Source organism: Hydra vulgaris, chromosome 09 (genome assembly GCF_038396675.1).
Source record: "Hydra vulgaris chromosome 09, alternate assembly HydraT2T_AEP".
Lineage (NCBI taxonomy): Eukaryota > Metazoa > Cnidaria > Hydrozoa > Anthoathecata > Hydridae > Hydra > Hydra vulgaris.
Genome location: NC_088928.1, coordinates 29498576 through 29514550, shown reverse-complemented (window position 1 = coordinate 29514550; position 15975 = coordinate 29498576). Strand labels below are relative to the sequence as shown.

Genomic DNA, 15975 nt, shown 5'->3' with positions numbered 1-15975 from the left:
TGTATATATATATATATATATATATATATATATATATATATATATATATATATATAATAGTTTGTGGCATTTGGGAAGCACGGAAGGAAAAAAGTGATTCTTATGCCAACACATACGTCACTTTTAATTACTTTTGACTTTCATCCAACATTTGCGTGTTAGATAAAAGTCAAAACCATTAATTTAATTACAAATTAATCGATTTTTAAAAAAACCACAAAAACGCAAACTTAATTGACAAGAATGTTTTTAAAAACATTCTGAATGTTTTTAAAACATTCTGAACGTTTTTAACAATATAAACAATGTTTTTATTTTTATTTTTTTTAATAAAATGTTTTTATTTTTATTTTTTATATTGTAAATCATGCGCAGAGTGTTGCTACATCGACTATCTTATAGCCTGACTCGCAAGGGAGTGCTGCTACATCGACTGACAAATAGCCTGACTTGCAAGGGAGTGCTGCTACATCGACTGACAAATAGCCTGACCCGCAAGGGAGTGCTGCCACATCCACTATCTTTTAACCTGACCCGCAAGGAAGTGCTGCTACATCGACTGAGGGTTTGGTTGGGGCAGGCAGTCTATCAAATAATTAAAAAAAAAACTCCAGTCTTGCATTTTAATTTTTACTTTTCGTAAACAAAATATGGAAAAACTTTTGGTCAACATATAAGAGTTCTATATATATATATATATACATATATATATATATATACATATATATATATACATATATATATATACATATATATATATATACATATATATATATATATACATATATATATATATATACATATATATATATATATACATATATATATATATATACATATATATATATATATACATATAATTTAATTGTAATTTAATTTGGTAATTTAATTTGCTTAAAATATTTTGTCTAAACCTAACTAAAAAATTGCATAGTTATGCGGATTTTTACCAATTTTTACGCTTCGCATTTACTTTAATACTTTAGCGTACTTGCTTAAACACGTTATGCGAATTACTTTTTAGCAAAGACGATATTTAATTTTCATTTAAAAACGCGGGAAATAATTATTGATAACTTTCATGATACACTTACTTCATATGCTTATTAGAGCTATTTACTACAGTTTTATTCATGTCGGGAAAAAGTAAGAAAAAAGTACATTTTTTGGTTGGGGAATCCAGGTCATCCTTACCAAAAGACAAATTTTCTACAGAGCAAGAGGTTTTGCAATACTTCTTGCATTTAAAGGAGAAGCATCCAAAACAAAAAGAAAGTAGAATTATCCACTGTCCGTTGACAAAACACTTTGAAATCAGATGCCATAATGAAAAGTCTTTATGCTGCACTCTTTCAAAGTTAATTGCACCTTGGTTGAAGGGTGGATTTCAGATTTTGCAATTACAAACAATTAGGTAGGTACCAGACTGTATTTGTTTTTGTTTTATTTGTATATTATTAGAGGAAAACAATTAATATAACAAATATCTGCTGTTAAATAAATTAATTAACAGAAATAGATGTGTTGTAAAATGTTCAGAACCTACAAATCATATTTTTTAGTAAAAAGATAGAGAAGCTGATCCTAACTTGGAAACTGTTAAAAAAAAACAAATCAATACAAACTTTATCAGAAATTGAAAAAAGGAGGAAATTTTTAACTCAGATGAAAAGGATCTTTTGGATTGCACCTGAGCTCGATACTCTGGTTGCAATCATTAAAGCTGATAAGAAAAGAAGTTGTCGAGACAAGACTGAAGATATTGCTTTTTTATTAGACCAATTAGGAGATAGAAAAACAAGAATAGGTGGATTAGACACAAGGTACATTTCCTCTGTTAACAGGAGTTTATCCAAGTTTGAAATGAGATCAAGTTTGAATGAAACCATGTCAGAGAGTGAATTCAGCTCAAATGGATCCGATAAAAATGAAGATAATGATGATTTCCCGTATCCAGATCCAGAGTTTAAGAAGAAAGTCAAAAAACCAGATACTATTCTACTTCCAAAAGATATTCTCAAGAGAACTGCTGATACTGCTGTTGGGGAAGGATTAAGTCATAGGCAGCATACTGCCATGGTTAATAGTATAATTGCTAAATCAGGTGGAAATATAGATGAATTTAAATGTTCAACCTCTACAGCATTAAGAGCAGCAGATAAAGTCATTTATGATGAATCAAAGAGGATCAAGGACCATTTGAGAAATTTCAGAAATAATAATAAGAACATTTTAGTTCAACTCCATTTTGATGGAAAAGTATGTCATGAATATACTGATGGGAAAAAATCAGAAAAAGATCGATTAGCAATATTAATAAACGGTAACATGGAAACGCACCTGTTGGGAATTCCAGCTATTTCTTCCGGAACTGGCGAAAATCAAAAAAATGCGATCAGAGATATCTTGAATTGCTTTGACCTTACAAACAGTATACAAGCTGTTACATTTGATACAACCAGAATCAACACTGGAAACAAAAATGGAGCTGTTTCTTTACTGGTAAATGAAGTTTTTCAGCGACCAGTTTTATCTATTGCATGCCGACATCATATAAACGAGCTACACATAACACATTTCTGGAAAAATTATCCAAGTAGTGCTACTTCTGGACCAGATAATATGCTGTTTAAAATATTAAAATCAACATGGAATGATCTTGATGTAGAGAACCAGGTAGGGTTTTACAAAATTGGTTAACATTTTTGTAAAATATTATTGTACCCTAGTATTTCTTCAATTTTGAGCTCTTTGATTTTTTTTTGACATTTTAAATAAAAAGGTGTTGAGAAGATTGACTATTCCAGATGAAACATGGCTTGGTCATCAAAAGCACGAAAGCATAACGTTCTGCAGAAATATTATCACCCATGGGTCTCTGAAAAAGGTAGCCCGATGACTAGATGTTTTAATATGTAGTTATGTATACAATATGTACTATGAAGTAGTAATATATCCTAGATTTTTCTTGTTTAATTCTATTATTCTTTATAAGACAAAAGTATACATACCTATGTTTATTGCATTATACCAATATACTTCTGGTTTAATTTTTAGGATGGGGCTACAAGGAAGGACTACATTGAGCTGACAGAGCTTACACTTATGGTGCTTTCTGAGGAAAAGTACAAGTTTCGTACACCCGGAGCAATTCATCATGCCCGTTTTATGGCAAAAGGTAGAGAATTTTAGGTTTATGATAGGAAAAAGTCCAAAGTTAAAAATTATAGCTTCATAGCAAAAAAAAATGAATTTGTTATACATGATCAAATATTTAGCTTTTCAAAAAAAATAAAAATGTATATTTTTATAGGTATCTACTACCTAAAGCTCCAGCTTATGATGGATGCAATACCCAGTCTGACAAATCGACTGAAAAATGAAATTACTGAAGTGGCAACTTTTGTGGCTGTTTTCTATACTACCTGGTTTCTCAAAACTGAACTATCTGCTGTGGCTCCTCGTCAGGTAGGTACCAAGTTAACAAGTATGATATATATATATATATATATATATATATATTATATATATATATATATATATGTATATATATATATATATATATATATATATATATATATATATATATATATATATATATATATATATATATATATATATATATATACATATATATACATATATATATATATATAAGGATTCTATTATAAATAAAAAGTTTTGATTAAAAGTTTCTAAAATATAAATTTTTTTAAGGTAAGCTAGTTACTTAACAATTTTTTGTTTATCCAGGATATGAGAGCTCTTTGGCAAATGAATAGGTTTAAGGAGTACAATTTGATTGGGGCAGAATCAATCATTGAATCAATCAAACGGCACACATGGTTTCTGGACCCTTACCTTGTTGTTCTTGCCTTAGCTGATGAAAACTGTGAAGAAAGAGGTGAAATTGCTCAAAAATTATACAGCTTTGAATTTCGTAGCTTAGATAAATATTCGTTAGCCCGAATAAAAGCTAACATGGAGGTCCTCAATTCTTTAGACTTCAGTGGACCGAAGCCACCAAGCTTAGTTGAATTGGTCACAGAAAATTCGTGGCTTTTGTTCCTTATGATAGGGCAGAGTAAAAGTGACTGTCAATGGATGAAAACCCCGCCAGAGTATTGGACTTGTAACGATTTCTACTTAAAATTTAAAGATGCTATTTTTAATCTTGCAGTTGTTAACGATTGCTCTGAAAGAACTGTTTAACTCATAAAGGACAACATTGATATTGCCAGAAAGGAAGAAAAAAGACAAGATTCACTTTTATTCATGCACAATTACAAAAGGAAGTATGTAGGAAAAAGAAAAACCTCCAAGAAAAACAAAAAAACAATATAAAATTATTGCATAATATTTGTAAAAAATAACACTATTATTAAGAAATATATAAAATCAAATCGCTATGACTTTACATATCAACAAAGTTATTACGTTGCGTAAAAATTGTAAAAAATTGCACTAAATTTGGGATTTTATAAATAGATTTGCATGAAATATTTCAGATAAATAAAAATACCATGCATTTTTATTTGTTTTTTCTAACTTAGAAGAAACTCTGGAAAGGAAAAAAATTTAATTATTTTGAGTTTTAGAACTTGCTCAAATATGCCAAAAATAGGCTTAAAAAGGTCTAAATTCAGGCAATTGGGGCACTTGAGCAACCCCTAAAAATGGTCAAAATTGAAAAAAAAAAAATTCTATTAATAAAATAGGGGTCTGCGCAGCAGATAAGACTCCATGGTACTTTAAATTTTTTCATGACCCCAAAATGAAGCAGTCTAATATATATATATAAGCTTAATTTTGCTGTGAGCATATATTCAGCAAGAGTGCTCGATGAATGATATCAGAGCTATATAATATATTCATATATATATTAATGTATGTATTGACATACATTAATATATATATATATTCATATATATATTAATGTATGTATGACATTCTTTTATTTTAATGACATACATATGTATAGTAAAGGGACTATTTTATTGTTAAATAAAATCCATTTAGATCTAGTATTTTTCATTTTAGGGTCATTTTAGGACCAGACAAGAAAAGTTGTTGAAATTTACCCATAAAGGGGTTAAGGAGTAAACAGCCTCGCACATTTGGAGCCCTTTGTTACGGCTTAGGGTTTATTAGTAGTAATGAGGCAATTGCTTGGGCTATTAAACGGTGTTCTGAGTACTATCTATGCTTTGAGTCGCGTTCTTCAATCTAATTTCTAATCAAGTTCTAATCTAAAAATGAATAAAATACCAAAAACTATAAAACACAAAAAACCATCATTCACTAATATTCGTGGTCTTCGAAGTAACTTTTCTTCTGTTGAGTCTTATCTCTTGCAAAGTTCACTAGACCTACTTCCTCTTTGTGAGACTAATTTGAGTTCGGCTGTTTCATCTTGTGATCTTAGTGTTGATGGATATCTTCCTCTAATTCGTAAAGACTCCAATAGTCACATGCTTGGTCTGGGCATTTACATTCGTAAGAATTCACCCATTTGTCATGAAACTAGCTTTCATGTGCTTTTGTTTAGCACCACTTCACTCTATTGCCTTTCTCTTCGTTCTATATCGCTCTCCTTCATCTCAAGACTGCACTCTTTTTGACGTTATTTCTGATCATATTGACCAAGCCCTCTCTCTTTATCCATCAGCTAATATAGTTGTTGTCGGTGACTTTAATGCTCACCACTCAGAATGGCTTAACTCTAGTGTCAGTGACTCTGCAGGCATTTAAGCCCACAACTTTTGCCTTTCTCAATCCCTAACTCAAATAGTCAACTTTCCAGCTCGCTTTCCTGACAACCGGAATCATCTACCTTCTCTACTCAACTTATGTCTTGTTTCTGATCCTAGCCAGTGCTCAGTTTCTCCACATTCACCCTTAGGTTCTTCTGATCACAGTTTGATCTCTCTAAAACTAATATCTCATTCTTCTTCATCACCTGAATCCCCCTATTATCGAACCTCTTACAACTACAGTAAAGCTGACTGGGATTCTTTCCGTGATTTTCTTCGTGATGGCCCTTGAGTAGAAATCTTTCGTCTTCCTGTCGACAAATTTGCTTCTTACATAACTTCGTGGATTCAGGCTGGAATGGAATCTTTTATTCCCTCTCGACGATTCCAAGTCAAGCCTCACTTTCCTTCATGGTTTTTCTCACACTGTGCTACTGCAATTGCCAATCGAAACCGTTACTTTCATATTTATCAGAAAAACAATTCTCCAGAAAATAGACGTCTGTTTATTACAGCTAGATACCATTGTAAAAAGGTTTTGTCTAACACCAAAGCCCGCTATTCTCCGGTCATGAAATCTCGTATCTCCTCCCAAAAATTAGGCTCTCGTGACTTCTGGAGAATCTTTAATAATATCAATAATAAGGGCAAATTTTTAATTCCACCTCTCTTGTATGGTTCAGACTTTGTCACCTCACCTAAAGACAAAGCTGAATTGTTTGCTAAAAACTTTTCATCAATATCATCTCTTGATTCCACTAGTTGCATTCTACTTGATATTGCCAACAAACAGGTTGATCCATTGCTTGACATTCATATCACTCCAGCATCTGTATCTAAAGTGATTTCCTGCCTTGACTGTTCTACAGCTTGTGGCCCGGACAACATACCTGTTATTGTCTTGCAGAAGTGTTCTCCGGAGCTGTCGTCTTTACTCTCAAAACTATTCAAAAAGTGCTTATCAGTCTTGTTTTCCAGCCTGCTGGAAAGCAGCATCTGTTATCCCTATCTTCAAAAATTCTGGAGAGCAATCTGATTTGTCTAACTACCGTCCCATAAGTCTTCTTCCTATCTTAAGCAAGGTTTTTGAATCTTTAATTAACAAACACTTAATTTCTCATCTTGAATCTAATAACTTACTTTCTGACCATCAATATGGATTTTGATCTTCTCGTTCTACAGCTGATTTGCTAACAGTAATAACTGACAGGTTTTATCGTGCATTAGATGAAGGTGGAGAGGTTAAGGCCATCGCTCTTGACATTTCAAAAGCGTTTGATAAAGTTTGGCATGCTGGTCTTCTCCATAAGCTTTCTTCTTATGGTGTATCCGGCAACATCTTTAAGATCATTGAATCCTTCCTTTCCAATCGTACCATAAAAGTTGTCCTCTATGGACAACACTCTTCTTCTTATTCTGTAACTTCAGGGGTTCCTCAAGGTTCTATCCTTGGCCCTATACTCTTTTTAATTTACATTAACGATCTTTCAGATATTCTCACATCTAAGGTGGCATTGTTTGCTGATGATACTACCATTTATTCTTGTCGTGATAAGAAACCAACACCCTCTGATTGCTTGGAGGGGGCATTTGAGCTTGAAAAGGATCTCACTTCTGCTACAGCATGGGGCTCACAGTGGCTGGTGAATTTCAATTCAGATAAAACTTAATTTTTTTCAGCCAATCGTTATCGCAATAATTTAGATCTTCCTATATTTATGAACGGTGATGTACTCGATGAGTCACCTACTCTTCATCTTCTAGGATTAATCTCTATAAATCTCAAATTCGGCCTTGTATGGAATACTGTTGCCATATCTGGGGTGGATCTTCTAATGATGCCCTTTCTCTTTTAGACAAGGTGCAAAAACACATTGTAAACATAGTTAGACCTGCTCTTGCAGCCAACTTCCAACCATTATCACATCGTCATAATGTTGCTTCTCTTTCTCTTTTCTGCAAATACTATAATGGGCACTGCTCTGAAGAGCTAGCGTCTCTTGTGCCATCTACTAAAATTCATTCTCGTGTTACTCGTCATTCAATTAAGTGTCATCCTTTTTCTGTGACTGTTCCTAAGTGCTCCAAAAACGCTTATTCGTCTAGTTCTTTTCCTCGAACATCAGTTCTTTGGAATTCGCTTCCTTCATCTTGCTTTCCTGATTCATATAATTTGCAATCTTTTAAATCGTCCGTCAATCGTTATCTTGCTCTACAATCTTCATCTTTTCTCCTACAGTAACTTCCAACTTTAATTAGTGGCTGCTTGCAGCCTTGTTGGAAGCGAAGATGTTTAAAATAAAAAAATTCTAAAATATGTTAATTTGAGTTTGTATTATTTTTTTTTACTCTTTGTTGTATGGTGTACTTGGTATGTACTTGGACTCTTGGAAATTTTAAGTTTCAATTCTGAACAAATAAAAAAGTAATTTTTAGCAAAAAGAAGTGATGGGGAAAAAAAACACCTGAGTTCTCGAAAAAAAGGACAAATCTGTGTTTTATTGGAGAATAGTGTTCTGAAACAAATGCAGATAGCTAAGAAATTGAAGATTTTAACAAACAGTTAGTGCAGTGAAAAAGGAAGTTTGATGACAGTAGAAACATTGAAGCTGGAAGAGATAGAAAATGCAGTCGTAAAATAATTACTACCCCCAGACTTGATAAAAAGATCAAAGTAATGGCCCATCAAAGTGACTCCTAGCAACACATTTATATGTTCTTGGAGTGGTTTCTTTGATATAAATATGATTATTAATTAATATTTTGTCCTAAAAACCAAAATTGAAAATTAAACAAATAAAAATTTATCTATAGACAACATTTTCTGAAAAATAAATCAAAAATATAATATTGAAAATCAAATAATTACATTTTTTCACTTAGGGTAAAGCCACCCCATAAACTTTATTTAAAGTTAATTTTAATTAGAATAGTTATAAATTTGGCAAATATTGAACAAAACTCATCCTATTTAAATTTACTATTAGTTATAACATCATAACCCACTCAAATATTAACAGCAGTTTCAGCCAACTCACAATTTTGCAGCATATAAATTTAACAATTCTTATAGACTCAACAAACAAAGAAAAAATTATATCAATAGTTCCTCAAACTACAATTAATCTAAGTAATAAATAAACAGAATAACTTTACTTTTGTGATAAACCTAAATTTGGAAGAAGTCGCATAAGTACAAAGTAGTTTTTAAAAGTTAAAACTATTTTTTATAAATTAGCCAAAGTCACCTACCAGGCCATAGTCGCCTCATTTTACGGTACAAATGCAAAAGTTTAATTTACAAAAATAATAGTTATACAAAAATTAACTTTTTTTCTAAAATTTACAATTAATTTTTTTATTTTTTTATTACCAATTAAAATGACAAAAAAATAAGTAAAAAAAGTTAATACATTTTTTTTGACTATTTATTCTTATTAATCAAAAACTCTTTATTAACATTTTTACTGTTTATCTTAAATTAGGAAAGCTAGAAAATTTTTGCATATTAATAAATAATAAAATAAGTTAATAACGCTTTTATATTAAAAGAATGAAAAATACTTTCGGTAAACTAAATTTGCTGGTAAAATACACCGAAAACAACAACTTCAAAAAAATCACAAGTGAAACATAAAATGAAATGTATCATTTATAAATAAATATACATAACAAATATATATAAATTTTAATAATATTTTTTTATTTTATTTAAAAGCAAAATTTTAATTTACATAAACAATAGTTATAAATACAAAAAATAACTTCTTTTTTTTTTAATTTACAATTAAAACGAAAGTTCTTTTAACTAACATTCTAATCGACTGAAATTGACAAGCCAAGCATTTAAAAGCTATCGCGTTATGGAAAAGTTTCTTATTTAAAAGCTATCAATTTAAATAAGTTTTTTTACTTATCGCTGAAAAATATATAATAAATATCATATCGAAAAATATCATATTTAATGCAATTTTAAATTAATTAAAATTTACGCATAAAAAATTTATTTAATGATAAAAATTATAGTATTAAAGTAAATGAATATCTATGTAAAAAAGTTCAAAATTTTTTAGGTTTTTTAAAATTTTTAGTTTTAAAAGACTTTTTAAATGACTATTAAGACTTTTTAAATGACTTTAAAAGACTATTTAAAAACCTGAATATTTAAAAACCTGAATATTTAAAAACTTTTCATACAGTATAGAGTGTTTTTAATGATAATATACTTATATAGAGTGTTTTTAATGATAATATACTTATATAGAGTGTTTTTAATGATAATATACTTATATAGAGTGTTTTTATTGTTTTTAATTAACAAGTCGTTTTAGCTATTTAAATTAGTTATTTATAAGTTTTATATAAAAAAGACAAAATATGCAAACGATCGTGCTACAAAACTTTTTAAAGCTGTATTTAAAAGTGATGTACGCAAAATAGATAAAAAAATTGCAAACAATTGCCTTTCATTCTAGTTTTCACTCTACTATATAAACAAAGAAGAAACACAATGTAAATATCACACAAAGTGATATTTATATTTAAGTTTTGTAAAACAAAGTATGTAGAACAGTGAATGTTGTGAAACAAAGTATGCAGAACAGTGAATGTTGTGAAACAAAGTATGTAAAACAGTGAATGTTGTGAAACAAAGTATGTAGAACAGTGAATGTTGTGAAACAAAGTATGTAGAACAGTGAATGTTGTGAAACAAAGTATGCAGAACAGTGAATGTTGTGAAACAAAGTATGCAGAACAGTGAATGTTGTGAAACAAAGTATGCAGAACAGTGAATGTTGTGAAACAAAGTATGCAGAACAGTGAATGTTGTGAAACAAAGTATTTAGAACAGTGAATGTTGTGAAACAAAGTATGCAGAACAGTGAATGTTGTGAAACAAAGTATGTAGAACAGTGAATGTTGTGAAACAAAGTATGTAAAACAGTGAATGTTGTGAAACAAAGTATGTAGAACAGTGAATGTTGTGAAACAAAGTATGCAGAACAGTGAATGTTGTGAAACAAAGTATGCAGAACAGTGAATGTTGTGAAACAAAGTATGTAAAACAGTGAATGTTGTGAAACAAAGTATGTAGAACAGTGAATGTTGTGAAACAAAGTATGTAGAACAGTGAATGTTGTGAAACAAAGTATGTAGAACAGTGAATGTTGTGAAACAAAGTATGTAGATCAGTGAATGTTGTGAAACAAAGTATGTAAAACAGTGAATGTTGTGAAACAAAGTATGTAGAACAGTGAATGTTGTGAAACAAAGTATGCAGAACAGTGAATGTTGTGAAACAAAGTATGCAGAACAGTGAATGTTGTGAAACAAAGTATGTAGAACAGTGAATGTTGTGAAACAAAGTATGGAGAACAGTGAATGTTGTGAAACAAAGTATGCAGAACAGTGAATGTTGTGAAACAAAGTATGCAGAACAGTGAATGTTGTGAAACAAAGTATGTAGAACAGTGAATGTTGTGAAACAAAGTATGCAGAACAGTGAATGTTGTGAAACAAAGTATGTAGAACAGTGAATGTTGTGAAACAAAGTATGTAGAACAGTGAATGTTGTGAAACAAAGTATGCAGAACAGTGAATGTTGTGAAACAAAGTATGCAGAACAGTGAATGTTGTGAAACAAAGTATGTAGAACAGTGAATGTTGTGAAACAAAGTATGTAGAACAGTGAATGTTGTGAAACAAAGTATGCAGAACAGTGAATGTTGTGAAACAAAGTATGCAGAACAGTGAATGTTGTGAAACAAAGTATGTAGAACAGTGAATGTTGTGAAACAAAGTATGCAGAACAGTGAATGTTGTGAAACAAAGTATGCAGAACAGTGAATGTTGTGAAACAAAGTATGCAGAACAGTGAATGTTGTGAAACAAAGTATGCAGAACAGTGTTGAATTCCTTCAAAGTTTAAATGTCAAAGCTATAAATGTATTAACACAAAAATTATGAAGATTAGAAACTGCTGTTGTTGATTTTGAAATTAAAAGATGAAAATTATTAATGTCTTATAGAAATTATGATGTTATATAGAAATTGTATTATAATATAACATTTTTCAATTTTATTATATTGTAAAATTAAGATATCTAAAATAAAAAATTATTTCGAGCATCTAGAGGTCAGAGTTTTAGGGGTTTTTTTTAATCTTAGGAAGTTAAATTGATTTTAACATTTATCAAATTATGTTTCAATAATAAAAACAATGCAATATCATCCAAAAAATACCAGGCAACACTCCATCAAACGTAATGGTCCACAGTGTGTTTCATCAATAAAGACTAATCATTATTGAAGAGAATCCTTTATTGATAGGAAAAAAAAATTTTTACAAGAGCTCAATTCTTTATTAAAATATATTCTTGATTATTTATATATATATATTTTTTTATACAATTAAACTCAATACCTTTAACTTCATTCACTTTGTTTTCAAGAGATCTAAAATAAAAGAATATTTTTTTAAACTATGTATTTCTTAAATGTAATCAATGCAATTGTCAATTTTTTTTCTTTTTTAAAAATCAAAATTTTATAAATTTTAAATTTTATTATTCTTCAGAGCCATTTTTTGTAAGAATTAGGCAAATTCCTGAGACTGTGGAAGTGGCCCCCTCCAAATTGCTTGAATTTTTTATACATTACTTAGATTATAAAGTAAACCTATTTCTATAAATTTCTGAAAAATGTTTTGTTTACTTAGAATCCGGTTTTTAAATTTTGATATTTTTTGAAAATTCTTTAGAAATTTAGTTTTGCCATCTTTGAATCAATTTTTATAGCAATTTAAGAAGTTGAACTTTTTTAGTTAATGTCAGGCGTAAGTAAAAAGGTCTCTCTAAAAAATATGAAAAAGTGTTAAATAGGTTGACTAATTATCATAGTACAAAAATAGTTTCGTCAATTTTAAATGAGAATTATTTCTAACAGCAAAGAGTTGCACACAATTTTTCTAAAGGCAAAGAGTTGTACGCAATTTTTCTTCCCTACACTTTCCTCCTTCCTTACCAATGATGCATATATGGCTCGAGCTGTGTTTTTCATTAAGTGAATTGTTTCGTTTAATTCAATGCCTCACTATATGGCAACAATAACTTAATCGACGGCCGAGTTTTAAGATTTTAATATTCTTGCGCAATTCTCTTACTGAAATAGAAATAACGCCACAACTTAATACTTTTCTCACCAAATTCAAATGAGTGATAGTTGCTAATAATTGCTTAATCTTTGGTTAACTACAGCTTTATACTTGCTAATTTGAACAACTGCTTCTTTTTCATCTTTAGCCCTAAAACTATAATGCATAGCCTTGTGTATGTTTTTAACAGTCAAAATATTATTACCAGAATCAACGCAATTCCTTACGATTGTCTTTTCAGCTGCACTATCCTTGTCACACTGATCTTTTCCACAACAGGATTGAATATCTTTCTTTTTGCACACATTCTACATTGCTTCAGCTGAAAGATTTCCCTAATAGGTATTATTAGCTGATAGCAGCCGGTATTATCAGATTTAGTAAACATTTTGATATTTGATGTTTGATTCTGAATTAGTCTCAAACTGCAATTGCTAACAAATCAAAATCACTTATTGATCAGGGATCAAATCTTAAAGTAAACACGCTTGAATAAAATTCCCGCCTTATTTTATGAAGAATATATCCACATGTAAACTCATTTCTTTCTTGTCTAAATGTTTATATATAGTTAAATACACCCTTTACAGTAATTAAAGTCATAAATGGAATCAACATCTTTAGAATTTTAAACTGCTAACTCTTAGATCATCGCAAGAGGTTTTCAGGAATCATAACAATCGACACATACTACTTCCAATATCTCTGTTTTGAATAGAATATTTTTTTTAGATGGGTCTGATGCATGTTTTGATCTATAAGAAAAAAAATTTAAGTCATTGACACTACAACTGGATAACTTGCTCTCAGATATCTTTTTTTCCTTTCTCAAGAGAGATTTCTTAAGAGCTTTGAGAGATTTAGAATTAAATCGTGCTAATTTCTGTAATGTTTGAAAACCATTCCTGAAACAGTGATATCATCTAACCCAGCTAAGCTTTTTTGACTTGATGGTTTTATTGCATACAAGACTTTACACAAACTTAAATAAGATAGTGACACATAGCATTCACTGCAACTTTTTTTATTGAATATGATAGTGTGGCTAAATTTTGTCATCAATATTGCATACATTTTTTTTTTTTTTTATTGCTGTTGCTGTTAAAAAAATTTTAATAAACAAAATCATGCAAAATACTGCTTGTTCATACTTTTTGTTTAAGTTTGATCGAACAAATATTTTCTTCTCTGGAATTGTCTACCTTTTACTAGATACATGCCATTTTCTTGTTACTTCTATCCAATGTTTGGTAGACTCAAATGTATTCATTTTAAACTTTTTGGTATACTTAGTATTTTATAATAAAAAGATAACTAACATGGAACCACTTTGTTTATATTCTGTCTGAGCACAAATAATTTCATCTGGAAAAAGGTTATTTCATCAACATTTTTACTGTTACATTCATTAATTTCTAATGTCATTAATTAATTTCTAATATTATTTATCAACTTTTGATGTCATTCATAAATTTCTGATGTCACTCATAATTTCTAAAGTCATTCATTCTCTAAAAAACTTTTAAGTTTCAATAAAATTAAATTAATAATAAAAAAATTTAAAGACTTAAAAAACATTCGTGTACTAGTTTAAAGTTTGATTTGTTTTCAACTTAAAGCAAAGTATATAAACTTTTATTTTTAACTTTAAGCAAAGTAGATAAACTTTTGTTTTCAAACCTTTTTTGATTCACAGTGATAAAAAGCATGTAAGGAAATTCAAAATATCCAACGTAATTTCCACCTTCTGAAAATAAATAAACAATAGCAAATGTTTAAGAATAAATATTTTACTAAAGCATAAAGTAAAAACCTAATATATTTAAATTTTATTTATAACATAATATATTGCACTTGATAAATTTTTATTTGAACTTCAAACTTTATAAAGAAAATAAAAGTTTTAAAAACACTAACCATGGCTGTTCTGCAAATTCTTCATCACAAAAAAAAAAAAAGTAAAAAAAATAAAAACATAAATCAATAAAAAAACAAAAATAATAAAATCAAAACATAAAAATACAAAACAATAAAAATACAATAAAAAACAAGTCAAAAACAAAAAACTATATATAGCTTTACTTTTAAAAAAATTTAAAAATGATGCAAAAAAAAATAACTTGATGATGATTGTGACAATGGTTTAATGATAGGGGAGACCATCACATTGGCCCACGGGGTAGGTTGGCCCATTCGAGTTTATTCAAAGGCTAGACGCTTTAACAAGCTGGGAATCTAAGTAAAGGTTGGTAGTAATTCAATCCTTTTTTCAAAAAATAAATCATATTTATTGGACTATATTTAAGTGTGTGGGGCCGTTTTAACAATTTTTGATACATCAAAGTAAATTCTGAAAAAACTTGTTTAACGTGTTTAAACTCACTGACATTTGACATTGCAGCATTATTCAAGTGCCATATTTAAAGCTTATAGTGTAAGGATTATTTTAGTATATAATGTTCCACAAAATTAGTTGATGGATTAAGGGAAAGTTGTTCATACTCTAAACATGATAATGGGGCAGATTGTCCCAACGCAACCGGGGCACGTTGGCCATGTGGCCAACTTGCCATGTAGATTTTTAAAATAATTCGGGTAAATTTGTGACGAAAAAACTCTTATTGTTATAAAAGTATTAAAACTTGTAAAACATATTTGATCAGAAATAAGCCTCATAAACAAATTGGCATTTGTTTTTATACATTTTTTGGGGTTTTATACATCGATAATAAGAAAATATCACTCGTATACATGATATTTAAATTTGGATTAATAATCTTATTATAAAAAGTAATTTTAACTTAGATTTACATGTCTAAACTAATTAAATATTGTATATATTTATATATTATTATATATATTATTTAACTTATAATATAACTTATATATGTAAATTTAATTGATATTTAAACTTTTACATATTAGTTATACTTACATATATAAATTTAATACTTTATACACTTAACTTTTTACGCTTAACGCTTAAATTTATATATGATATATAAATTTAATATGACATGAGTTATGTAAACTATTAATGATTAAAAGTAATAAGTATTTAGTAATTTA

At 29.2% G+C, this 15975-nt stretch overlaps 2 protein-coding genes across 2 annotated transcripts in view; one reads left to right on the top strand and one right to left on the bottom strand.

The window, feature by feature from the left end:
* The window catches only part of LOC101237982 (uncharacterized), a 33421-nt gene extending 18573 nt beyond the window's left edge, over positions 1-14848 (bottom strand). Inside the window, exons 1-3 of the mRNA XM_065806694.1 lie at positions 14824-14848; positions 14587-14653; positions 12178-12209 (exon numbers count right to left, since the gene is read on the bottom strand). Of these exons, the coding sequence (XP_065662766.1) occupies positions 12178-12209; positions 14587-14653; positions 14824-14848 (124 nt within the window). The remainder of the gene's footprint in view (positions 1-12177; positions 12210-14586; positions 14654-14823) is intronic.
* On the top strand, positions 1666-4212 carry LOC136084945 (uncharacterized). Its single transcript, XM_065806346.1, has 5 exons — positions 1666-2676; positions 2783-2887; positions 3058-3178; positions 3314-3468; positions 3754-4212. The coding sequence occupies exons 1-5, from the start codon at positions 1666-1668 to the stop codon at positions 4210-4212; spliced, it is 1851 nt and encodes a 616-aa protein (XP_065662418.1).
* Positions 14849-15975: the final 1127 nt, after the last annotated feature.

What these genes read in the sequence shown, in the direction of transcription:
- LOC136084945 (XM_065806346.1), top strand. Translation starts at nt 1,666, where the DNA reads ATGAAAAGGATCTTTTGGATTGCACCTGAGCTCGATACTCTGGTTGCA. An exon ending in CCCATGGGTCTCTGAAAAAG is followed by an intron (nt 2,888 to 3,057) that starts GTAGCCCGATGA and finishes TTTAATTTTTAG; the next exon opens with GATGGGGCTACAAGGAAGGA. An exon ending in CTGCTGTGGCTCCTCGTCAG is followed by an intron (nt 3,469 to 3,753) that starts GTAGGTACCAAG and finishes TTGTTTATCCAG; the next exon opens with GATATGAGAGCTCTTTGGCA.